Source organism: Neofelis nebulosa, chromosome 2 (assembly GCF_028018385.1).
Source record: "Neofelis nebulosa isolate mNeoNeb1 chromosome 2, mNeoNeb1.pri, whole genome shotgun sequence".
NCBI lineage: Eukaryota > Metazoa > Chordata > Mammalia > Carnivora > Felidae > Neofelis > Neofelis nebulosa.
The window spans coordinates 201,905,471-201,931,690 of NC_080783.1; the positions used below are offsets into that span (position 1 = coordinate 201,905,471).

The following is a 26,220-nucleotide window of genomic DNA, read 5'->3' on the forward strand; positions in this document are numbered from 1 at the left end:
CCTTATTTTAGAGTTGAGAAAACAGCCCGGAGAGTGAAAGCTGATTATTGCAATTCACAGCCACCAGTGCCAGGCTCTGCTGCGCTTCGCCCTGCTAGGCTGAGTGGCCACTGCTTCACAGGGATCCTCCAAGGCAGGTCTCATTCTACCCAGGAGAGGTATGGTTACTCAAAGTCACATAGCTACACAGGTGAGGGATCAGGTGCCCTCACTTTGGTCCCAAGACCCCCTCGCACCCCACAAATGCCAGCAGCCACACCTAGAACAAAATGGTTTTAATCAATTGCGTCACCCTCACTCTCCTGGGAGCGGAGCAACAAAAAGGCTCGGCTCCTGCCCCCAGAGGACAGTAAGGCTTAATGTGTCTCTCCACGCTGCAGGGCCCAGGCTGGGCAGGCTGGGGGAGGGAGGGGGGGAGGGGGGAGGCACGGAGAGAGGAAATGGCAGGTGGCTCCAACACAGGAAAGCAAAGGGGCCCCTGCTGGTCTTTGGGCCCCAGGGCCCAGCCCCAGTACTCCTGCTTTCCCCTCCCTGGCTGGAGAAAGGTCATGGAGAAGAGACAGGGGAGCAAGTCCCAGCAGCAGGAAAAGCAGCAGCAGCTGTTTCCTTCACCAATAAATATACTTCATTACCAAGCTAGAAGAGAAGGGCGGGAGAGGGGCTGGGTGGGGAGGAAGGGGGAGAAGCTGCCACCTGTGTTGCTGGGATTAAAGCAATGACGAGATGGTGCCAGACCCCCCACCACTATCCTCACCCCCCCCCCCCACCCTGTCTTCTTAAAACTGTGAAAAAGCTTTTAACATGGCCCTCCTGTCTCCAGGGCTGATCTGAAGCCTGACTGAGAGGAGGCACCTGGCAGAGACCAGGCGGAGGGAGGGAAGGACAGAGGGAGGGAAGAAGGGAGGCTGCAGCTCCCCAGAGGCTGCAGCTGGAGGGCTGGAGCCAAGTAAGCACTGAGGGGAAAGGGAGGGAGAGGGAGGAAGGCTGAGCAACTATGAGAGCAGCTCCCAGCTGAGAGCCAAGGGGGCAGAGAGATGCTTGGTGAGTGGTGGGGTGACTGCTGTCCAGTGTCAAGCTTGGGGCTGCTGAGGAGGGAGGGGGCTGAGTTACGGATTTTCCCATCTGAGTGACTCAGGAGACCCCCCTCTCCTTCCCCCACCCCCAAGAGCAGCAGGGGACAGAGAAAAGCCATCACTTCTTTGGTCTTTGTGGCGGCTCAGCACATGGGGTGGGAGGGAGGGCAGAAAGGGCCCTTAGCAGAGAGTGCCACCTCAGCGAGAGAGAATAGGCCTGGCTGGGAGCTCTGGCAGAAAGGTCACAGTGAGGCCAAGGAGCCCCCAGAAAGAGGAGTGGGAGTGGTTGCAGTGCAGCGCAGAAGGGGATGGTGCGGTGCCCCACCCTCTGCCAGGGCCCTTGGGAAAGGCTAAGCCCCCTAAGCCCCCAGAGATGGCCAGTGAGAGCAGGCACAGGGTCCAGAGCTAGCACTGGGAGAAGGGCGAGAAAGCTCGTGCCCAGGCAGGGGCCTGGCCTTGCCTACTGCAGGACTCCCACCTTCCTTCTGCTTCCACCCTGAAACGGGGCGGGGGTGGCAGGTGAAGGGAGCTCTGGAGGGGGGGGCCATCCTTTCTCAGAACCTTCCCTGAAGCCATGGAGGAGCTAGCCTTGCCCGCAGGAGCAAGAGTGGCAGCAGGTCAAGGCTAGCCCTTAGACTGGAAGTCCACTCCCCTTCCTGCCGCCAGCTGAAGGGTAGGACAGTCCTTGAAGACAGCTTCAGCCCTTGTCTCCCACCCAGCCCGAGGCAGGTCAGAGCCCTCCAGGGATGTGGAAGCGGGCATATGGGTGGGGGGCATATGGAGGGGCTTCCCCTCCTGCTCTTCTGCTCAGAGCTGGGTCCAGTCAAGGGGCAATCTGAAAGCCAGCAAGTTGTAGCAACCCCCCACCCCCAATGCCGAACTAACAAACAAAACAGGGAAATGAAAAAAATGTGGGGGGGGGGGGGGACAAACCAAAACAGAACCCCCTGACCTCCTGCCCATGGTGGAGGGTCCAGCCAGCAGCGGGCGCTGGGGACCAAGGCCAGGAGGGTCTAGCTGGGCCGGCACTGAACCTGGCCCTCGGAGCTGTCCTCATCATCGGAGGCCCCAGCACCCCCACTGCTCAGGCCTGTGATCCGGTAGCCCATGTTGAGCAGCATCACCTCCAACGGGTCAGCATTCATGCGCCGCTGGTTGGCCTGGGAAGCGCCCTCCATGTCCTCCACAACTCGGCCTGTGAGGTCTTCACTCTGGGGGTGGGGGGGAAGGCACACATAGTCCTGGGATGGATGTGTGGGGAAGTCAGGAAACACACACACACAGCTGCAGCAATACATGCGGAGAGGGGAGACGCGCAGGGGTGTCCATTTGTACATACGCCCTTATGTGTACATGGGTGCAGGCGAACGCACACACTGGGGTAAGTACAGGACACATGGTCACCAGGATATATATGTGAGGGAGAGGACACACCAGGGGGTTACACACATGGAGGGGCCACATGGTAATATATACAACTGAGAGGGGACACAACATATATATGAGGGGGGTGCACATGCTGGGATACATACTGGGGGGGGCATACCCATATCAGGGTACACATTGCGGGGGGGCCCATACCAGGAAACAATAGGGACTCACACCAGGGTCTGCTGGGCATACTAGATACCCAGGATGGGGGCATTGTCTGTGTCCTCCACCCCACTCTTGTCTGTCATCACTCCCAACAACCCTTCATCCTTTTCCTCTCCCCTCATGGGAGAACCCCTGTAGAGTTCTCTTTAAAATTCACAGTAAATTGCCTCTGTAATTAGATGCACCACTTGACTTCTGTTTTTCTGGCTAGAAAGGGAAGGCAAGTGGGACAGAGGGCAGGAGAGGCCTCAGGCCAGCCTGCCTGACTACCCACCCTGGGAGTAGAGGGGACCACACCATCCTAAGTGTTCCTGTGGGCTGGACACTTTGCATCTGGAGGCATCACTTTATCCTTAAAGCAACCTTTTGAGGTGGGGCTGTCATTCCCATTCCAACGTAAACGATAAAAGCCTGGTCAGAGGTAGTTCAGTCCCTCAGGCAGTGAGTGAAGGGACCAGGATTCAAACTTAGGCTCACCAGATGCCAAAGCCCGCACACTTCTCATGTAACTAAGGGACTGGCTTTGCCCAGCTTCTGGGGGACACAACACAGTGGTATAGGAAGGGCAGGGTACCCAGGGAGCCTCTGAGGTACTGCTCTCATGAGATGGTGCCGGAGCTCTGGTACCCTCCCTACCCTCCCGCACCCCTGTCCTTGGTTACTGTTTCCTGTGAGTCTCATCTTCTCAGCTCATTCAGGGATATGACCCCAGAAACCAGGAGCCAACTCCTGCTCCTGGAGCTGCCCACTACATTTAGCACTTTCAGAACTTGATGGCTCCCACCTTGACATGGTGTTGAGCCTTTTGGTAAGAGCTTCTAGCCTTTGGGTGACTCATGTTCTTTCCCAACCCTCCCAGGCTAAGCTGAAGGCCTTGCACAGGCTCCAACCCAACCTTCTTCCCTGTCTAGTTCTGGCCATCTTCTCTACACCCTCACCTCTGGCCGGGGGTTCCAGAGCCGCACAACAGGGTCAATGCCGCTGGTGGCCAGGAAGCAGTAGCTGGGGTGTGGCTGCAGGCAGTTGACGATGGACTCGTCCCCCTGGAGTACGCGGACCAGGTTGGTGGTCTCCTTTTCCCAGATGAAGAAGGAGCCATCGTCAGAGCCACTGACGATGTACTGAGCGTTGCTGGCAGAGGGGCAAAGGGCAGGGAGGTCAGGTGGGGTACCGCCCTACAGCCTCAAGTAGAGGCTGTGTGGCTTAGGGCAAGGGGGAGCATGGAGGTCTGGAGCTGCTGAGCCCCCCAAACTCTGGGGTCCTCACTTGACTTAGAACTCCCATACACATGGTAATCCTTTCCATACTACAGAGCTCCAGTCGCTGTCCAGCTAGTCTCTTAAACTCAGATCAGGGACTGCTTGGGACCCCCCTAAGATACTCTCCCTCAAAGTACATTATAAGCTCCTCGTGTGCTGGATCAGATCTTGCATCTCTTAGGTCTCTGGGAACACTCTTGTCTAAGCCTTCCCTCAGCAGTCCTCGGCTTTCGGGGTCCAGTATCCTGATCCTACAGTACGTCTGCCCCCCCCACACCGGTGACACTTAGAAGGGATCTTGATGGAGAGGTTCTTGACATTCAAGTGTCTCACCTACCCTAAGAAAGTACACCATCTAAAAGGAGGGTTGGGGGTGATAGGGTCCGATGTGACACGGGCTATGTCCCTCAGTACCTGGGGCACAGTTCTGAGAAGACAACTGTGCCTAGACTACCAGCTTCTGAGGCTCTTGCCTCATAGCCTCAGCAGAGGGAAGCACCAAGCATCCACATAAAGAAACCAAGCTCCAGCACATGGAGACAGAGGAGGAGGAGGTGGGGGCTAAAGGCACTGTCTAGGCCCCTCGTTGGGTACCTTATGGATTACCTCATTAATCCTCATTATGGCCCCATGAGTGGGGATGGTTGGTTTCATTCTGTAGACGAAGAGGCTGAGGCCCACAGAGTTGTGAAACCATTTGATCAAGGACATAGAGGCAGAGCTGGGATTTGAGACTTTTTTTAAAAGCATTATGCCCCCACGCCCCCTTCAACCTCCTGTTGCCAACCAGGCTGTGCCCTCCTTCTCTTCAGGGCCTCGGACCTGCCAAAGAAATTGGCCTCCTTGATATCCGTGGTGGTGTTGCAGTGGCCACAGTAGCGGAACTGGTAGTCGTAGCTTCGTTCCCGCAGCACCATCTCATCCTCCGAGATGGAGTCCTTGCGGCTTGTGCTGCGGAGGCGGACGGGGCCGCCACCGCCACCACCAGCTCCCTTCTTCTCTTCTGGAGGCAGAGAGCAAGGAAAGGTGAAGCCTGTCCCTCTCTCCACTCCCCCATTTGTCTCCACCCCGGCCCTGTTTTCAGCCCAGGTGCTAGCAATGTAGGGCTACCTGCCTAAACCTATCTGGAAAACCGGGAATGACTCTGAGGAAGAAGCATCTTTGGACCCAGCCCTTGAGGATGTTCAAGAGGTGACCTATGATGCTAGGAGGGCCTTGGCTCAGGTCCCTGAATAATGTCTAGAAGCCCCAAGAATGCATAGACCCATGCATTCTGTTTCTGTGGAGGTGAGAGGCAGGGAGGGGAAGGTGAAGCACTTCCGAGAGAGCCTTGAGGGGGTGGTTTTTCTAAACAGATCCATAGCTCTGAAGGCAGTACGGTCCAAACCCTTCCCCACTGGAAGACAAGTTATCATGGATCCCAGCTGAGGCACTGATCAGTTAAGTGCCTTGGGTAAAAAAACACAAAACACAAAACACAAAACACAAAACACACCAGTTTTCTCGTGCCTTAAAAGTGCCTTGATTCTGCCTGCCTCGGGGCCTTTGCATGTCTGGTCCCTAGGCCAGGAATTCTTCACCTCCCACAGCTACACTTTGTATCCAGTTACCTCTTCCTCCTCATCCTTGAGATCTCAGCTTAAATGTTTCCTCCCCTAGAATCCTAGCCTTCCATCAAGTCCTACCCCATACACCTATACCACATCAGGCCCCCATGGCACATATCACACCCTGTTTCTCCTTCATCACTTGGTTCCTTCACTAGAGCTGTGAATTCCTTAATACAGAAATACCATCTGACTTGTTCACAGCTGTACTCCCAGGACCCAGCACAATGCCTGGCACAAGGTAGATACTTGATAACTATGCAAACAAGTGAATCAATCCCACGGTTAGTAAACTGCATAAGGAGAGAAGTGAGGATCCACGTCTGCCTCCAGAGCACAAATCCCACAAATCCCCAGCTCACTCTCCAATGCTACTGAGGTGAGCTGGGCAGGGCTTCAAATGCTCTCCGTGCAGGTAAAGGCAGTGTGTTCAGAGAGGCTGTGCTTCACCCGAGATCACATGGTTACCACTTGGCAGAGCTGAGGTTGGAGCCCGAGGTTCCACACCCCATGTGTGAAGCATTTCTATCGCCCTGTACTGCTGCCTCTGCCGCAAGCATGCAAACTGGAACGAGTGCAAGCCCCAGCTGCTGCCCCTTACTCAGATGACCAACGGGACAGCCAAGGCCCTGTCTGTGAGCAGGTGAGAATGCCCAGCTGGAGCCACACGGCCTGACTGGGCTCAAGTTACTCCTGTCTTGAGTCCCGGGCATCACACGAGGTGTGTTCGAAACGTGCTACTGCTAATCCTCAACAGAAACTCTGAATGGGAGGTGCGATCACTCTCCCTTTACAGATGAAAAACCTGAATCTCAAAGAGACTAAGTGACTATCCCACAGTCACATGGTTTCTGAATTAGCAGCTGAATCCAGGCCTCTCTGATCTCAGAACCATGTCCTCTCCAGATGTCATGTAGCACCTCAAATAGAGGAACAGCACCCTCTCCCCAGTGCCCACTCACCACCATCATTTTTGGAGAAGAGGGCTGCTGTGATGTCGCGGCCCAATGCATCACAAGCGCTGCTGTGGGCCTGCTCCGGGAACTTCCCTTTGAAGTCATCCAGGCACTCCAGGGCCTCAGCCACGTACTTGAGCTCAAAGAGGCAGCGGGCCAGGCGGAAGTGTGCCTTCAGGTGGCATGGGTTTAGGGAGATGGCCTTGAGGCAGTCCCTCAGGGCATCGTAGTGGTCACCATCCCTGGGAAGGCAGGGGAGTGTGGCTTGGAGGTGGGGCTGCATGGCAATCAGGAGTCCACTCAGTCTCCCCTGCTTTCTGTGGCCACCTCAGTCCACCTCTGACAGATCTCAGGATAAGGGTACTTGGGAATGAAGAGAACCCTGGCTCAGCCCAGGCTTTGCTCCCCAGGAGACACAGTATATTAAGGAGATAAGTCAGGAATCCTGAAGTCTAAGAGGGGGATGGGAGAAAGGGAATGGGGGAGGGGGGAGGGGGTATGTGTGGGGAGAAAAACAAAAAAAAAAACAGTGCCAGGCTGCCCTCTGCTGGGCACAGAGTGCAACTGCTCACTGGCTCACCCCAGGCACCCGCAGCTCTGCAGCAGAAGGCCTGGCATCTTGCCCACCTCAGGCTCCCCAAGCCCTCCTTCTCTCTTTCTCCAACCACCTCCTCAAATCCCCCCGGCTGGTCTTCAAAGCCATGGCCAAGGCAGGGGGCTCTCAAGGACAGTTCTGTGGTCTGGAGAAGCCAGAAGTGCCAGGCTGGGGACTCGGGGTCTGACCAGCAGGCAGCAAGCCCTCAGCCAGACCCCCCTCTGTCCTGGCTGACTGATCCACAGCAGCTGTGGCCTCTACCTCCCGGGGCTGAAGGATGGGGCCTGACAGACTGGCAGAGTCAGCTCTCTGGAAGCTGATGGTAAAGGGGGGTATGCACACCAGGAGCTCCAAATCGTCTCTACTCACTTCTTCCACCTCCCAAAGCATGGATAAAGGGAAGTGGGGATGGTTTTGGGGGGAGAGCAAGCAGGGACGGGTCAAAAGAAAGCCCCCACTCTCCCACACCATGCCAGAATATAGGGTACACTCCTCCCAGCACCTCTCATCTGTTCCCACCTCTCATTTGGAAAGCCAGACTGGTCACAGGGGCCACTTCTCCTTTGGCAGCTTTTTTTTTTTTCCTTTTTTTTTTTTTTTTTCTGCTGGGCTGAGGTGGGCCTAGCAGCACTCCCCAGAGTTGATGCTCCTTCCACCAAAGCACAGCTCACAACCCGCCTGAATAGGGCCAAAGCATACCCAACAGGGGAAATGTCCTCCTGACTCCTCTCCTACAGCACCAGAGGGAGCATCCAGCCCTGGCAGCAGGAACAAGCAGCTCACCAGTGTGGGAGGAGGCAGGGGACAAAGTGCTTTGAAGGCATGGCCTGCGTCAGAACGACTGGCTGTGATGAAGGAGGAGGGACTGTTTGGAAATCCAACTGCCACCTGCAAAGTGCCCCTCAGAGCTCCTGGAGAGAGCCAGACAGAGACCAACCAGGAGCCGGAGGGTGACAGCTCCCACTGCATCCAGGAGCAGATGGCAGCCCTGGAGAGACTGGCCTGGGACAGAATGTGACATTCTAGGGGTCACTGGCAGGCATGTGGGGATGGGGAGAGAGCAGGCTGGCCCCAGGGCTCACCCATCCAGACTCACTGCCAGATCAATCTCCCTGAAAGGACAGCCCTCAGCACATCCCTCTCCTGCTCAAAACTCTTCAGTAGCTGCCCATCATCCCACTGAATCCAGGCCAAAACGCCACCGCTCTGCATTCCAAGTTCTTCCCAGGCCGGCCCCAGGCTACCTCACAGACTCATCTCCTGCCAGTCCCTTCCAGAACCCTCTGCTCCAGCCAAATGGATTTGTTGTTCTGCAAACAAGCTCTTCAGTCAGGCCCCCACCCCCATGCCTTTGTTCACACCATTCATCTCCCTGGGAATGTCTTTCCCCCATAATCCCCTCCTCCTCTTCATCTCCTTGCCTAAGCCTGCCCACACTTAAAGCCCATCAGACTCCTCATCTTCCTGACACTTCCCTGACCCCAGCTAAAGTGACCTAACTTGTCTTAATGCCCATGGCACTTCACCTGACCCCTCAAAGGCTTATTGCTTCTTCGATGATGATGAACCATAATCATGTCTTTGTCCTCGGTCCAGAGGCTGGGCACTCTGGAGCACAGGAACTCAAAGTGAGGAACTCTGTGTCCCTAGTACCTAGCACACAGTGGGAGTTTAGAGAACATGTCGAGGGCACCCATGGATTGGGAAGTCATCAGCCTCCCTTAGCAAGGATGTAGGAGTGAAACAGCTCTCGGCATAAAGCCTGGATGAGGACACCGCATTCTACTCAGTTCCTGGGACAGAGAAGCAAAACACCTTAGGATGGCCCCCAAACCATCACCTCCTGGGTTGGGTTGCCATCTGAGCATTTGGCAAACTCTTGATGCCTGGGCTAAGGCCTGTGGGGGTAGCATCTTCCCAAACCCCTATCTACCATCCTGCTGACTTGGGTGGGTTTCTTAAGCTTCCCTCTCTGGCCTGCCTAGTTGCAGCCAGACGATGGCACACCAGCTGGCCTGTCTGTCTGGGCAGAGCCGACGGATGCCAGACGGAGCAGAAATGGCTGTGGGCCCAGCTCTATCCATCTTCAGTCCTGGCCCCGGCTGGGGGGTGGGGTCTGCCCGCCTGCTTGCCTGCTGGTGCCGTAGGCAGAAGGGCTGGGAGCCCTGATGGTCTCCAAAGATAGCAGGTTCTTCAGGATATGGACCCACTCCTTTACCACCAGCCACTATGACCCAACATGACCCACAGCCACCTTCAGATCCCTGGTATCTTGTTTGTCTTGGTCCAATGGTCTAAGAGCACAGGAAAGCAAGCCCAAGGTCAAGGGGCTACAGAATCATTTGAGACTGATACCAACTGAATTCACCAAATGCCTCTTTTCTATCTAGCAAGATTCTACTGCACCTTCATAGTCCAATTCAAGGCCCAATTATCTAACAGCTGGGATTAACCATTCTCTCAAGTTCTACTTGCCCAGTGGCCGCATCACTTTATAACAAAGCACCACATTGAAGCTACTTGTGGACATGTTTCACGTCACTGTGAGACTTCCTGACTTCTAGTCTGGAGGTGGGAGTTAGAAAACAGCCTAAAAAAGCCCTAAGGGGCAGCAGGATGCCACTGCCACCTTCCCTGGAGGCCTCAGGAACTTGGTTCCATCAGGTCCTCTGCCTTCATCCCTCGTCCTGGCTCAGGCCCACTCACCACTTGCGCTTCATGTAGGCAGCAGCTCGGTTCCCATAGAGCATGGCATTGTGAGGGGCCCTCTGCACAGCCTTGCTGTAAAGCTGAATGGCCTGGGTCCACTGCTGGCAGGCAAAGGCCTCGTTGGCTTGCTGTTTCACGCGCTCCAAGTATGGGGGCAGCTCTACCTGGGGGCTGTGGTGAAGGAGAGCCAAGTCAGGCCAGCCAAAGAGGGTCCAAGCAGCCTCTCAGGAAGTCTGAAGCCCTGCCTGAGGGCCACCCATATTGTCTTGACCCCTGGGATCTGCACTGTCATCTAGAAGAGGGGACCACTCTTATCCTTGGCCTAGGTTCCTGTAATAGGTAATAGGCACAATTCCAGATACTCTGAACCAGTGAAAAAACAGAAATGAAGCTGTCATGGACAGGTTAAAGGCAATTCCTTTTTTTTTTTTTTTAAGTAAACTCTGTGCCCAATGTGGGGCTCGAACTCATGACCCCAAGATCAAGAGTTGCATGCTCCACTGACTAAGCCAGCCACGTGCCCCAAAAGTGATTTTCCTTTTTTTTAAGATTTCATTTTTCAGTAAATTCTATGCCCAATGTGGGGTTCAGACTTACAACCTTAAGATCAAGAGTTTCATTCTCTACCAACTGAGCTAGCCAGGCACCCCCCAAAGGTAATTCTTAATCATACTCCTGGGCATGATAGTAGCTGACCACCCAAGCCCCTCCCATGGATCTCTCGACAGAGACTTCTATTTCTTTCAAAGTTTAGAGGATTTGAGCACACCTGTATCCAAAGCCCAGTATAGGGCCTGGCAGTGAACAGAGGCCAAAAGATGGTATGGGATGAAGAAAAATATAATGGGGGGAGGCCCCTCTGTGTTTAACACCTTTAAGAGGGAGCTCAGTACTAAGAGGTAGCTGGGCCCCTGGGTCCTGACCTAACTACTGATACCCAGGGACTGGAGCTTCAGTCTGAGTGTGACTGGGATCCTACCAGGTAGCAGAGGTACTGGAACCATTAGCAACACTCCAGATATACTCCATTACATCCCTTGTTTCAGTTCCCAGACTCTGAGGTATGTGCCTGGATGGGCGGTTTACAGGACATGCTCCTCCCTCCAAATTACATTGTAAGGTATGTACCATAAGGTGTAATTGGGACTGGGGGGCTGAACAAGTCAGGCTGGACTCACCTGACATGTCCCCTACTCTCTGGCAGCCGGAAGCCATTGCTGTGAAGGTGCAGGCCATTGGACACACCGTTGGATACACCATTGGTGGACATCTTGCCGTTCTGAACTTCTGGCAGGGGTGGGGAGAAAGGAACAGCAACAACTCAGGAAGAGGTCCTCATTTCTTTTCAGCAGCCCTCCAGCTTCCATCACAGAATCTGATGGTTCCACTATGGGCCATCCTCCCAGGTAAGATCCATTCCCAGAAAGTAAGTTCTGACAGACAGGCAGGCAGGCAAGAGCATAGGGAAAAGCCTGTGCGCCCTCTGCTGGTTGGAGAGGGACACAGCTTCAACTTGGCATTACCCTTAGCTGGGGGTGGTTGGAGGGAGTGGGGGGTGAAGAGGTTTCCAAACCAGCTGGAGGCCCTAGGAAGGAGTCAGTGAGGAAACTCATTCAGGACAAGAAAGAAGGGCAACTACTACATGTCCTCAAGAGAAAAGCCACGGAAAGAAACTTTTTCAGAGAGAAGTGAAAAGGACTGTGATGCAAACCCCTTTGACAGATCTCTCTGACCTATTGTTATCTTCCTTCTTACTGTACAGAGTGTTCTTTCAGATAAACTACTCCTTTTGGAGGATCACAGCCACAGCACAAGGGAAGGGGCAGCCTCCGCAGCAGAAGTGGCACACATTCAAGCTCCCCAGCAGAGATACCCCTAACCCAAGGGAGAACTTACCCCCTGAGGAGTGGCATTTTCTAGGCAAGAGGAAGGTGTATGGCCGTTGCTTGTAAGTCAGGTCAAACAAATAGACCTAGAGTGGAAGGGTTAAGAAAAGAGATGGCAGCTGTGAGGTAAGAATGTGGCTGGACCAAAGCAAGGCTTTGGGGGTTGGTGGCTCTCAGGAATATAGTAAGTATTGAGCACGGAACCATCAAGCAAGGCCTGGAGGGGTTCCTATGGGGCAAACCTCAGGCAGGAAAATTCTCCTGGTTCCTGGCCTGTAGGGTGGACTGCTTAAAACACTGTCATTAATTAGAATCACATGTTTAAGTTGGAAAGGTTCTCAGAAGTCACAAAGCCAAAGGTCTCATTTTACACATGGGAAAACTGAAGTCTCAGAGAAGGGAAGCCATTTGCCCAAAGTAACACTGCTACTTACTTCTCTCAATAAACATTATCTATATTATCTAACGTTTAGTGAATTCTTACTTTGCTTTAGGAGCTCTGCTAAGTGTTTTATATGACTTACCTCATTTCATCCTAGAAACAACCCCCTAAAGAGGTACTATTACTTTTTAAAGTGTGTTTATTTTTTTTAGTGATCTCTACACTCAACATGAGACTTGAACTCATGACCCTGAGGATCAAGAGTCACGTGCTCTTCCCACTGAGCCAGCCAGGCGCCCTAAGAAGTACTATTATTATCACCCCCTTTATAGATGAAGAAATATGGGCTCTAAGTTTATTTACCCAGGGCCATAAAAGCAGTAAGTGGCATAGTCAGGACATAAAACCAAGTCTGTCTGGCTCCAAACCACTCTGCTAGATGCCTCTCTACTCATCCTTATGCTACCTTTAGGCCAGGTGATGGCTCAGCAGTCTGAAGTCAGAGCCGTATTCTGAGCTCAGGTGCTCGTCTATTCTCCATCCCATTTCTCTTGTACATAATCCACCTTGCCTTGTAATGTCATTAGCTGGTTCACGTGCTATGTCTGCCTTGTCAACTTGGGATGGATCATATTTCACATTTGTCTCCTTCATGTTTATAATAATGCCGGTCTCAGAGTAAGTGCTCAGTGAGTATTTGTAGAATAAGTGGATTTATGCAAGGCTTACTAAATATCCTGATTGAGAACATGCAAATAGAGGGTTTAGTAACCTGCCATTATCAAAAAACACTCCTAAAGCTGGCCTTAAACCACAGCCTGGCTGCATGCTCTCAGCCCCAGGGTTTCCTCCTAGGAAAATAAGAGGATGAGGAAACTGAGGCTCAGAAAAATGAAGAGACTTGTTCAAAGTCATAGCACACAGAAGGCCAGCATTTGAAGACGGGTCTGTCAGTTCTAAAGCTATGCTCAAGAAAAAGACAAAGCCAGGGCACCTCCTGGGAATTCCAATGATGCCACGCTGCTCCTATATTTCACTGTAAAGCCATTTACCATAAGGTTGGTGCTTCTTGTCTGCCTCATGGCAGTAGAAGTGAGGTACAAGCCCTGGATGCTGAATTTGGGTTGGTGGGGGCAGAGCCAGCTTGGGCAGCCACACATACCTGCTCCCCTCCCATATTGACCAGCAGCTCTGTGCCATTGGGGCTGAAGGTCACATAGGTGGCAACCAGCACTCTCAGACGGTTGTTGTAATCAGGCAGCTTCACTGGCAGGTGACCTGTGGGAAAAGCTCAGTCACCCCAATGTGAGACTCCTCGTCTCCCCCAAGAGGAGCAGGGAGTTGTGTGAGGCCAACATGTCAATAACGATAGCAATTATCTTCACCATAAAAGCAGCTCCATGTGTTGAGCATTTACTATATGCACTAGGCCAACTACTTTATATACTTTATCTCATTTAATCATTATGGCCCCATTCTATGGAAAAGAAATGAAGACTCATCAAGGGTAAGTAATTTGCCAAAGGTCACAGGATGGCTGGTAAATGGCAGTCAGGATTAAAGCCTGAATCTGCCTTACTCTAAAACCCATGCTCTTGACCACCATGCCATGTTGTCTCTTTGCCCCACCCCAGAAAGAGTCAGCACCCGGCCAAGAACTTGGGGCCAGAGCTGGGCTGAGCCCTACCTGCCACGTAATACTGGGCTGCGCCATCCGGAAGGGGCTTCTGTCGGTCACAGAAGGTGTGGACACCTGCTGAAGGGCTCTGCTTCATGCTCTTCCTGGTGGGAAGACAAACCATATAGGTTATAAGCCCTAGGCATACCCCTGGCTAGACCAGACCATACTCCCTATAGGAAAACCTAAATTTGTATCACTGAAAGGAGGTACCCTTAGCTTCCTCACCTCAGCAACCCTAAAGGTCCATCAGCTAGATAGCCATGCACACATACATTACAGTGCTTTACAAGTAGGTTCTGTCCATTGTCTTGGTCCTCATGACCACCCTATCATCCTCATTTTATAGCTAAGGAAGCTAAGGTTTAAGTCCCACTCCAAGTCAGGTAGTGTGTGAGGAGCAGCAGTGGTTGCCCAAACCCACAAATGAAAGTAAAGCAGGCCAGATGTCCCTGCCCCTGTCCCAGAAGTCCATTGAAAACCCACGCTGGTGGAGCTGTTCAGGTCTGGGACTTCTGTGGAGGTTCGGGGTATATTCTACTTTTGTTTAAAAAAAAAAAAAAAAAAAGAATAAAATTACATGTGCAAAAAAGAAATTACATGTACACGATTATAACTCTGTACAAATACTCATAGTAAAAGAACAAGCAGAAAATATACACAGTGATTTCTTTTAGGTACTGGATTATTTGTAGTTTATTATACTTTCCGTATTTTCCAAAACAAGCATGGATTAAATTTTTTTTTAATCACAAAATTTAAGGGGCACCTGGTGGCTCAGTCAGTTAAGCATCTGACTTCAGCTCAGGTCATGATCTCACGGTTTGTGAGTTCGAGCCCCTGAGTTGGGCTCTCTGCTGTCAGCCCAGAGCCCGCTTCAGATCCTCTGTCCCCCCCGCCCCCCCGCCCCGCTCCTCCCGCACTCTCTCTCTCAAAAATAAACATTAAAAAAAATAACAGAATTTTAAAAACCCACTTCAAAAAAGAAGAGGTCATGGCAATGAGGGACAGGGGCAGCAAGTTCCCAGGGACTTGCCCACAGGAGGCTGAACTATTCATACCTGTGGTTATGGATCATGCGAATGTCATAGAGCCTCACAAAAGGCCCACTGGCCCCTACTGCCAGGCAGTTGTTGTCCTGGGGGTTGACGGTGAGGCACTTGGCCTCCACCAGCTGGCCACAGTACTCTGTCAGGTCAATCAGCACCTCCGAGTGTTTGCTGTTCTCCCGAAGGTCATACTGGCTGTGAGAGAGGACAGTGTTAGGGGATGGGGATTGGGTCCTCCTGTGAGGCAGGGGAGAAGCCAAGGCTTTGTTATACAAAGGAACTGGGAAGGGCTTTGACCTGTTCATAAATAATAAGAATGTAAAAAAACCACTCCCATTTCCTGAGTGCTCACTGTGTGCCAGGCACCTGAAATAGGCTTCTCACACAATCTGTTTTATTTTTCATATAACTACTTAAGGTGAATACTACTGTATTTTTTTTTTTACAGAGATCAGTGATATTGCCATTAAGTACTATTTCTACTGATTCTAACATTGAGAAAATGATTTGTGTCTTGTGTCCCTAAGTGTTGTACATGGATTATCTAATTAAATCCTCACACCAGCCCCAGGTATCATTAGAACGCTGAGGCTAAAGGCAAGTAAAGAACCTGTCTGGGGTGACACAGCTTCCAGTGTGAAGCTGGAATAGTGCGGAACTGGAGAGACAGCCTTTAACCACTTGGCTTTGCTCCTTAACTCCAACTTTTAATCTAATTTCTTGCAGGAGACAGAAGTACGGAGGTGATATAAAAGAGAATCTAGAGGTCGCCAAGAGTTATCTAGAAACACTAAGCACCAAGACAAGCCTGAGTCCCACTCAGGTAGTAAATGTCATGCCAGACATCCCTGGCAGTAGCACATCCCTCAAAGCAGTCTGGGGGACTGTTGTGCTGCCACTCCACAGGCACAGAGAATGAGGAGGGTGTCCCCATGTGGTCACCCACTTCTTGCCCAGATATCGGCAATGATCTCTACCCTGTCTGCCTCACCTTTCTAAGCCGTCCTCACCAGACTGCTCTTCCTAGAATACTGTCTTTGTTCCATCAGTCTCCTGCTCAAAAACCTGCACAAATTCCTCAATATTTTTAGCATGAGTTTACTGTTAATTTACTTTTACCAAACCCCTCAGTCTGGTTCCCAAGACCTGACTGCCACTAAACTTGTTCCTCAGTTTTCTAACTGCCTCACTTACGATGACAGACAGAACTGTCTATCCCCCATGTGGCACATTTACCCCTGCCTTCACAAACTGTTCAAGCTGGAGAGTCCACTCTGCTTTTCCTTGCCCATCCAAATCCTGTCTATCCTGGAAGGCCCAGCTTATGCTCACCCTCTGCTAGAACACCTTCCCTGACTGTGCCTGTGTCTAACTGCTTAGGCTCCAATCCTACCTAGATGCTTGGCCTCTACCTGCTGCCCTGGCACAGTCTGGTTAGGTAAGGTCAATAAGAGTAACACAGAGTTTTACCTGTCACCGACCAAGTGCTTTCTGTCTTCCAAGTACCATCCAAGGTTTCACAGGCACTACCTCATTTTGATGCTCAGGCCAACAAGGGAGATATTATGATAATTCTCATTTTACAGGTGAAGAAACTAAAGTTCAGGGGTAAAGTTACTTGCCCCAAACACTGAGTGACAGAGGTAGGACTTGATTCCAGGTCTGTCTGACATCAGTGCCCTGCTTCTAACTGCTGTTTTATAGTTCGTGCATGACTTAGATATCTCTCCTCCTTTGTAACAGGGAAGAGCGAATCCTGTAAGATCTCAAAGGAGGCATTAAAGCAGGTTGGGGAGATAAGGTCACCTCTGAAGAAAGGAGTTAAAGAGCAATGAGACCATTTTAGGATGAAGAAAACTAGAGCAAAGATATGACAATCCAGGCCAACGGAGAAGGGGAAAGTCCGCTTTCCCATTTCTGACTGACTATTCCCTTCCCACACATATGCCCACTGATCAATTGTTCGAGAGAAATGTATCAAGCACCACTATGTGCTGGGCACTGTGCTGGGCTCTAGGGACACAACTAGGAACAAGGTAGAGATGGAGGTGCTCTGACAGTTCACTATTCAGTGAGTGATACAGACAAAAAGGTAAACCAAGAAGAAAATAAAATAAAAGAACTACAGAGGGTGATTACAGTTACAGAGGATACAATTAGGGTGCTGAGACAGAATGATGGGGGGGGTCTACTTTGGACAGGATAGTCAGAGAAGGTGCTTATGAAGAGGTGAGTCTTGAGCTGATCTTAGGGTAAGAAAGAGTCAAGCATGGAAAGAACTGGGGACAGAGAAAACCAGGCGGAGCAAACAGCAGGAGTGAAAGCCCAGAGGAGGCCGACATTATGCACTGGTGAGAGCAGGCTGACAGGCCCGGATGTAGTGCAGGAGAGGGTAAAGAGTGGGGAAGCCGAGAGCAGACAAACAAATGTTCCCAGCTGTATGTCCCAGACAAGTGCCCTGGGCAGACAAATGAGGCTGGAACTCTGCTGGAGGGAAGGAGCCAGGCCTGTGGAAGGAAGCGGTATGGGAAGATGGGGCGGGGGAGCCAACATGCAGTGGGAGCAGGGGAGGCGCAGGCCCCACTTGATGCCTCAGGCCCTTACCGGATAAGCCCATCTTCAGCAGCACTCCAGAATGTGTTGGGCCACATGGGCGCTGTGGCGATGCGTTTCACCCGGTTTGTGTGGTCTCCAAACATGTGGATTGTTTCCTTTACTGTCAGGTCGTGGACATGCACTTTGGAGTCGGCTGCCCCCGTGATTAAGATGCGGTCCCCAGCATGAGGCAGGAACTGCTCCAGAGAGATTGAAGAAGAGATTGGCAGGCAGTGGGGGTAGGGTTGGCCACGGAAGAAGACTAGCATGGATGTTAGCACCCTCTTTCCTTCTCCATATCAAGCAGGAAATGAACTCATCCAAGGCAGTCCACTAAGAAAACTTTGGATCTCAAGCATCAGCCCATAGGCCTAAAGGTCAAAGTTGGGACATACGCCTTTACTTTGCCGGAGTGGTCCTGACTTGTGCCAAACCGGACTACCTAAGAAATCTTCCTCTGATTCTTCCCCAGATAAGGGTTGAGTGGATGATAATCATAGTTGCTACCATTCACTAAGCATTTACCATCTGGCTGCCATCTGGGTAGGTATCTTATCTTATTGATACTTAAAATAAAAATTGAAGTTCAGCAGGATTGTGTTCAAACTCAAGTCTGACTCCCCAAATGCATACTGCCTCATGAGGACTGTCTGATAGCCTGAGGATTACCTAATAAATTAGTCTTAAGGTGAAAAGGACTTCCAGTGTTTTAAGGAGAAAGTAGTATTTTAAATTGGTTCAAATATTTCTGGAGAACACTCTGGCAATAGGTAACAAAGTAAAAACTGCTTCTATCTTTTGACCCCAAACTTCCACTTCTGAGAAATAATTTTATTAGAAAAAAGAGACCTGTGCAGAAATGCTCAGAGCAGCACTCTTCATAATAGCAAATACTAGAAATGGCTCAAATGTTGACCCTTGGGGAAGGGCTGAGCATCAGGAAGAAACATCTCCCTACAGTTATCATAAAGAATGAGAATCCCACCATTCTGACGAAATTGAGAAAATATTCCAGATGACATATGGTAAGAGGAAAACAGCCATAAACATAGCTTTAAACAGTAATTTTTAAAAGCATGTCATTCTATCACCTAGCTTTAAGGAAGAAAAATATTTAGTTCACTTTTTCTCTTTCTTGAGTTCAAAAGATTTAATTACCTTTTCTCTTAATTGAAAAGTTTCTCCCAATCCACAACAAGGCTGAATGGGTGCTGGGGGTGGGGCATTATTCCGCATTTAAACAGCTCAAGTCCTACTGGACTTAAATGTTCACAAAAGAGCAATAATTCACTTTCTACATACCATTCTCTATTGGATCACCAGGACAAGGGCTAGATGAAACAAATGAAATTTGATCATTTTTAGGGGCAACCAGTAGTCTTTAACCCTGTCTGGAGACAGAATATACTTCATGCACAACAGTAATAAATAGGCGAGCCCTTGAGGGCTACTGCCACACTCACCACACTCTGTAGTTGCCACCAGGGGGAGCTTGAGGGCTAAATAAATATCTGTGGAATGTTACTATCTGAAGAGAGAAGAATCCTTTTCTACACTTTCACAAGAGGAGGCTGAGGGTCTGTAAATGTAAATGCCTTGCCCCAAATCATACTATTAGGAAGTTACAAGACCATTGTCAAATTCTGGTTTCTGAACTCAACATTTTGTGCTCTATAATGCCAAAGTGATGGCTTAGGTCCCTTTCCCAGATCCCACCCCAAAGATTCAGATTGGACCTAACACTTTTCATGGGGCAGAAACCATCTGTTTGCCATGCAAGAGGTGAAGAGGCATTGTTCTGTCTCTAAAATTGCAGAAAATCATCTAGGATTGGTCCCTGGAGCAGGAGGTGAAAATCAGAGCTTGGGAAGGAGGCGGGGTTTAGGGAAGTAAGTAGGTTCTTGGCTCTCAAATCTACTTTCTTCATGTATCTTGTAATTCTTCTTGATATTAATTAGGAAAATATTTCTTAGATTAGTGAGGCTTTCTAAAGGACAGTCTCACTCTCACATACATCCATTATAGAATTACAGGGCTGGAAAGGTCCTTAAAGGTCATTTCCTCCAAACTTCAACCTGGCAAATAAAGTTCCCAGTGTCGAGAGTACCTCAGTGCTAGGACACTTGCTATGGTCTCAAAGGGCCTATTCTACCTTCTCCAAATTGCTCTAAGCATTACACAGTTCTTTACTTCATGAGGTCCACATTTGCTTCTATGGACTCGGAGCCACTAATCCCAAGTCTGTTGCCTGGGACCAGAAGGCACAAAGTTTCATGTCACTTCCATTTCGAGGACTTCAGAGGCCTGAAGACACTTGTAAGTCCCCTTCCCACCTCTCCTCAGCTCAACTCTGTTCCACCAACAAATCAGCAGCTCAAACACAGAAGAGCTAAAACACCTGTGGCCAGGTGCCTTTTTACAAATCATCTTACTGAACTATAATATCAAGCCTGTGGATGGCTGCTTCCCTTTTAAAATTAAATGATCTATTTACTCATTTATTCATGGGTCCAGGGGATTTTCCTAAGCTACTTCCTATTTACAGATGAGTAAAGAGGTTCAGGGAGGTCAGGTGACTTGCCTAGGTCACACAGCTTCCAAGAGGCAGATCAGGGAGTCAAACACAGGTCTCCCTGCTATCTAAGTTCATGGTTGGAACCATACCACCCACCATCACCACTCAAATAAATATAAACAGCATTTCATCTAGAGCTGGCCTAGATGCTGTAAGTGAGGAAGCAGAACATGGAAAAGAGACGGGGTTTCAGGAATCACCATCAGATACTCAGATCACAAAGGTGTCTGCGACCCCAGGGAGTACATGGAACACATATGTGCAGATACAACCATGCACGCAGACCAGTCATGCATGCCTTTCACTTGCTCTGTGCCTTATCCAGCTCACCTTGACAGAGAAGATATTTGCAGTGTGTCCTGTGTGCATGGAGAGCAGCTTCTTGTGGTGCAGCGGGTCCCACACAATTGTGTGCTGGTCATCGGAACCAGAGGCCAGCAAGCTGCAAGCAGAATAAGGGGTTCTACCTCTCCTCTTCCGGCCCCGCCCCCCCAAGCCCCACGTTTCCCACTGATAGGGAGTGAGGCCACACAGAGCGTGAGGAACAGGAGATGTCACAGAATTCAAGCATATCTTGTAAACATCAGTTGATTCTCTTCTACTTTGTCCTAAAGATTTCCCATTATTCCTTAAACACATTAGATTATCAAAACCACAGGGTTTGGATGGTCATCCAATTTATTGTTCGACAGTGCGTTGATAGTGCTGGACTAAACTTCTCTGCACAGAAACGAGCAGTAGTCTCTTTTCCCTAGATCTACCAAGAAGGAGGAAAGTCCCCTCTCCCAGCCTCTCCACTCCCCTCTCCAGCACCCTCTTCGGTACTCTAGTTCATACTCACTCTCCTTTCTCGTTCCACTCCAGACAGTTGACACACCCTGAGTGACCCTGGGGAGTAAATGGAAAGGGACAAGAAGACAGCCAGTTAGAGGTTCTCTTGGGGAACTCAATACTGAGAAGTGGAACTGAACAGGTGAACCAGCCTTTCCATCATCAGTGTTTTCCAGGTGCATGTGAGTGACCAGAATTGAATTAAACTGCCTGGTACCTTACAATATATAAAGTACTTTCATATTATGATCTCACTTGATACTGAACAACTGAGCCCTAAAGGGCAGGTTTCATTGATCCTATTTTGCAGAAAAGTAAACTGAAGTTCAGATGAAAGTAAGTAGAAGTGAGATCCAAACAAATTTCTGCTCCTACCACTGTCCCTTCAAGGGACATCCCCTCAGCCACAGAAAATTTGCCCAGAGAATATCTAACCCAAAGGAAGCCAATTAACTAGAAAGTTGATCTTTTATTCATTTGGCATATACTTAATTTATCAAGCACCCATTGCATACCAGGTGCCGTTCGGACACTGGGGATACAGCAGTATACAAAACAAAGTCCCCGATCTTCTGGAGCTTACTTCAAGTAGGTAGAGCCTGGTATAGTAAGGTTAACTGGGCCAGAGTCTTAAGCTTGGGGATGTGAAATGAGAAACATGGAGAGAGTGAGGCAGTTATCAATAGACACTGAGGTTGAAAGCATGCACAGAGAGAAACCATGGTAAAGCTAGAGCTATGAGGAAACAGAATCCATGAAAAGCAGAAGGTATAAAGTGGCAGAACCAAGTCTTACGTGGGGGAAGGAAAGAACAAGTCACTAGGCATTCCTATATACTGGTTTCTGTTCTCTCACCCTCCTTCATTCCTAATGATACCTAGATTTTCATTTATTTATCTCTATGTTCCAAATTAGACCATGGGTTTCAGCAAGTGTAAATCCATTGTCCTTGACACACTGATAGGTTTAGGAACTTAGGCATAAGCCAAATTGGACGTGGCATTTACTTGGGCACAGGGATTGGCTCAGAAATAAGCCTGTGACCCCAATCAGATGCAGGGGGCACAGTGGCTGGGAGGCTTCCTGAAAAGGAGTTTTCTCATTCTCAGGAGACAGTCTATGAAAGAGATACCTTTCTTCTTTCAGATGTTGCGTATACCAATGTGACACTTGGAATTGGCACCACAAGGGAAGTCAGCCTGAGAGTGAGGTCAATATACAGAGGAGTGACCAATACTACTGCCTACTCTACTTATGGACTTCCAGTTAAGCGAGACAATCAGTTCTTTACTGTTTAAGGTCATTTGACTTGGGCTGTTACTTGTGGCCCAAAACATGCTGATAAACTCCCAACTCATTCTTCAGGTCTCAGTTTAGAGGCACTTTCTTCAAGGTGCCTTTCCTATCCTGTAAATTTGGGAAGGAGGCATACCCTTCCTGTGGGCTCCTACTGTCACACTGGATTATGACTCTGTGTGGACATGGTAGTCTGCTTCACCAGACTGAGCCCCGAGAAAGCAGGCTTTGTGTCTTATATTCACTGCATCCTCAAGGTCAGATACAGAGCCCGGCATATATCAGTTGCCTGAATGAACAAATGAGTCCAGTGAGACTAGTGGGAAGAATCGAGGGATATGAACAAATCTAATTCCCCAACTGTCTAGTTAGAACGGCTTTTCCTCTGCCTTCTCCTTCCCTCTTACCCTTTGTCCTATAAAGATTCTTAGCTAGGTTGAACCACATTTCTTTCCAGGTTCTGCACTTAACGTGCATTCACTCTGTTCAGACTTGTCAGACTACTTGTTGACCTGAGCCTCTCACTCTCCCATGGCACTTGGTTGAAACCCCACACATGGCTCTGATCACTCTTTTAGGGTCAGAATCATTTCTGTCCTCAGCTCTTTCATTTTTCTCACCAGGATGTAAATTACTTGTGCCTGGGCCGGGGTGGTGGTGGTGAGGGGGTGGTGGTGGTGAGGGCGGGGGTGTCACATCTATAGCTTGCAATCTCCCTTGCAATACCAAGAGCTTTGAATGATTGCCACTTACCGAGAGCTTACAAAGAGCTGGACACAGTGCTAAGTACTTGTGGTAGCCAGAAAAATGGCCCCCAGATGTCTGTGTCCTGATCCTCTGCAACCTATGAATATGTAATGTTTGGTGGCCAAGGAGACTTTGCAGATGTGATTAAGGTTAAGGTCCTTGAGACAGGGAGAGTATTCTAGATTATCCAGGTGGCCCCATTATGATCATGTAAGTTCTTAAAATCACAGAACCTTTCCTGGCTGCAGAGAACTAGAGAGATGTAGGTGTGAAAGGGATTTGTCTTGTTATTGCTGGCTCTGAAGATGGAAGAAGGGGATTACGGGTCAAGAAATGCAGTAGCCTCTAGAAGTTGGGAATTGCAAAGAAACGAATTCTACCCTACAGCCTCCAGGAGGAACACAGCCCTGTCCAGATCTTGCTTTTAGCTTGGTGAAACCCAGGTCAGACTTCTGATCCACAGAACTGTGAGATAATAATTTGTGTCGTTTTGAGCCATTAAGTCTGTGGTAACTTGTTATGGCAGCAATAGGACACTAATCCAGCACTCTATATCTGTTGTCTTGTTTAAGAAACAGGTATCACTACTCATTTCACATATAAGAAAGACAGCACTGAGAGAGATTCGGTAACCTGCTGTGATACTGTAATTTATAATAAGAAATATGTAATTGGTCTTCTTCCCATATCTGAACCCCTAAAGACCTTGGAATTTCCTAAGTGATAAGAGTGAAAAAGATGTCTTGATATCTGTAACAAACCCCTTTCAACAACACCTGAGTTTATGTTAATGAAGTGATTTTTGGAAAGCGCCTAAGGATGGGGTCAAGTTGCTAAAGGAACCAACCATATGACTGGAGGGTTAGAACTTTCAGTCCCACCCTCCTGACCTCTGGGGAGGGGAAAGGGGCTGGAGGTTGAATAGTTCACCAACAGCCAATGATTTAGTCAATTGTGCCTATCTATTGAAGCCTCCACAAAAACCCAAAAGAAGAGGTTTAGAGAGCTTATGCATTAGGAAACATGTGGAGATTTGGGGGAGAGCAGTACACTCCAAGAGGGCATGGAAGCTCTATGCCCCTTCCTACATACTGTTTAGGTATCTCTTCTATCTGGGCTGTTCCTGAACTATATCCTTTTAGAATAAATGGGTAGTCTAGTAAGTAAAATATGTTTGAGTTCTGTGAGCCATTCTAGCAAATTAATCAAATCCAAGGAAGAGGTTGTTGGACCCTCCAATCTACAGATGGTTGGTCAGAAGCACAGGTGACAACATGGACTTGTGATTGGTGTCTGAAGTGGGGGGTGTAGGGGGTGGCAGGGCAGTCATAGGACTAAACCCTTAGCCTGTACAATGTAATGCTGTCTCCATATTGATAGTGTCAGAATTGAGTTAAATTGTAGGGCAGCCATTAGGTGTTGGAGAATTGCTTAGTGTGTAAAAATAAACAAAACCCCGCACATATCGGACCTGCCAAGTGTGGCACCGCTAACAGTGGTGACACGAAGCAGGATTTTAACTTGAGAGCCTGAGCTCTTACGTATTGTCTGAGAAAATGGATGAATGCTTCTAGAATTATTGTCTTGTCCGCAAATCAGTAATCCATCCAAAGTATGGAAGACAGGGCCACAGTAGACAAATATGATACTTATGACTAATTTTCACATGGTAGAAGTTAGTTTAGAGGTAGGTAAGTTGAAGAGAGTATAGAGAAAAAGCTCAAACCAGATTCTAACAAAAATACAAAGTAACTATTGACAAAAAATATTAATAAAGAGCTTTATAAGTTAGAACACATGTTTGGGAAGCTACTTAATAGGGAGCAGAGTAAGGGGGGGTTACTTTGGGCTTGATAACTAAGACTGGCTTAGATACTGGGTCACAATCTATAATTATGTTGTAAAATACAATGGAAGGAGATATGCCTATGATCTATCAGAATTAAAAAGTGGGTAAAAAATGAAGAGAAAAAACCTTAAACTTTTAAGAAACTGGGAGCAAGGATGTTTAGAGATGACTCCTAGAGAGGAACAGACCTTTGTGTGCCTCCCTGGACCCTTGGAAATACTGCTGTTTAGGGTAAGCTTTGCACACTGGGGACCTAGAGGAAACAGAAAGTGCACAGAGATAGAACCTGTAATAAAACTTTTAAGTCTCACTTAAGTTCCAACCTTTTAGATCCTGCTTAACTTTGTTAAATATTGATTACAATTACTATTTGTTGTAAGTCCCTATAATTTGCTGAGTAGCATGGTGTATAAGAGGAGGAGGAGGAGGCAGGAAGAAGTATTTTATCACTGACACTGCTCAGAATTTTAGGTGCATAATGATGATAAAAAGCAAATGGACTTTTAGTGGGTTTTATTACTGCTTTAAAATTCTTTACAGACTATGTACCCCTTATAGCCTGCACTGCAGTCCCCACCTTGGTATGCCACTACTAGGTAGAATGCTAGTTTTAATTTTTTTTTTTCAACGTTTTTTATTTATTTTTGGGACAGAGAGAGACAGAGCATGAACGGGGGAGGGGCAGAGAGAGAGGGAGACACAGAATCCGAAACAGGCTCCAGGCTCCGAGCCATCAGCCCAGAGCCTGACGCGGGGCTCGAACTCACGGACCGGACCGCGAGATCGTGACCTGGCTGAAGTCGGACGCTTAACCGACTGCGCCACCCAGGCGCCCCTAGAATGCTAGTTAGTAGTATACACAATCTCATTATTACTCCCTTTTCACAGGTAAGACCAAGTCTCAGAGATAACTTACCCAGGGTTGCACAAATTATAAATACCAAAGCCCAGATGGGAACCCAGGTCAACATAACTCCAAAGTATTTCTCTATGCTGGACTACCTCAGACACCACGTTTATTACTGCCTGTATTAAGAAGAGATCTCGGGGCACCCGGGTGGCTCAGTCAGTTGAGTGTCTGACTCTTGATGTTGGCTCAAGTCATGATCCCAGGTTCGTGGGATCAAGCCTCGTGTCAGGCTCCGCTCTGAAGTGTGGAGCCTGCTTGGGATTCTCCTGCATTCTCCCTCTGCCCCTCCCCACTGCTTGTGCTCTTTCTAAAATTAAAAAAAAAAAAATCTCATTGCTACCATCACCTTAAAGACTGGCAGTTCCATGTAAAGTTAAGCTTATATTTACCCTATGACCTAGCAATTCCATTCCTAGGTAATCACTTGAAAGAAATTAAAACATTTGTCCACATAAAGACTGACATAAGAATATCCATAGATGCTTTAGTTTTAAAAGCTCCAGAGGCAGCTGGCTGGCTCTGTCAGTACAGCATGTGACTCTTGATCTCAGAGCTGTGAGTTCAAACCCCACATTGAGTGTAGAGATTACTTAAATTACTTAAAAAAAAAAAAAAAAAAAAAGATTT

At 49.0% G+C, this 26,220-nt stretch overlaps 1 protein-coding gene across 3 annotated transcripts in view; it reads right to left on the reverse strand.

Moving 5' to 3' along the window:
* Nucleotides 1–260: 260 nt before the first annotated feature.
* The window catches only part of WDTC1 (WD and tetratricopeptide repeats 1), a 64,313-nt gene continuing 38,353 nt past the window's right edge, over nt 261–26,220 (reverse strand). The window contains exons 4-16 of one of the 3 annotated variants that reach the window (XM_058718472.1): nt 20,802–20,848; nt 20,291–20,402; nt 17,395–17,582; nt 14,803–14,985; nt 13,751–13,845; nt 13,226–13,341; nt 11,692–11,767; nt 10,974–11,082; nt 9,793–9,966; nt 6,498–6,733; nt 4,716–4,931; nt 3,608–3,800; nt 261–2,284 (exon numbers count right to left, since the gene is read on the reverse strand). In XM_058718472.1, coding sequence (XP_058574455.1) covers nt 2,215–2,284; nt 3,608–3,800; nt 4,716–4,931; nt 6,498–6,733; nt 9,793–9,966; nt 10,974–11,082; nt 11,692–11,767; nt 13,226–13,341; nt 13,751–13,845; nt 14,803–14,985; nt 17,395–17,582; nt 20,291–20,402; nt 20,802–20,848 — 1,815 coding nt within the window. In that variant the 3' untranslated portion in view covers nt 261–2,214. The remainder of the gene's footprint in view (nt 2,285–3,607; nt 3,801–4,715; nt 4,932–6,497; nt 6,734–9,792; nt 9,967–10,973; nt 11,083–11,691; nt 11,768–13,225; nt 13,342–13,750; nt 13,846–14,802; nt 14,986–17,394; nt 17,583–20,290; nt 20,403–20,801; nt 20,849–26,220) is intronic. The other 2 variants (XM_058718473.1, XM_058718471.1) reach the window with 2 other exon arrangements.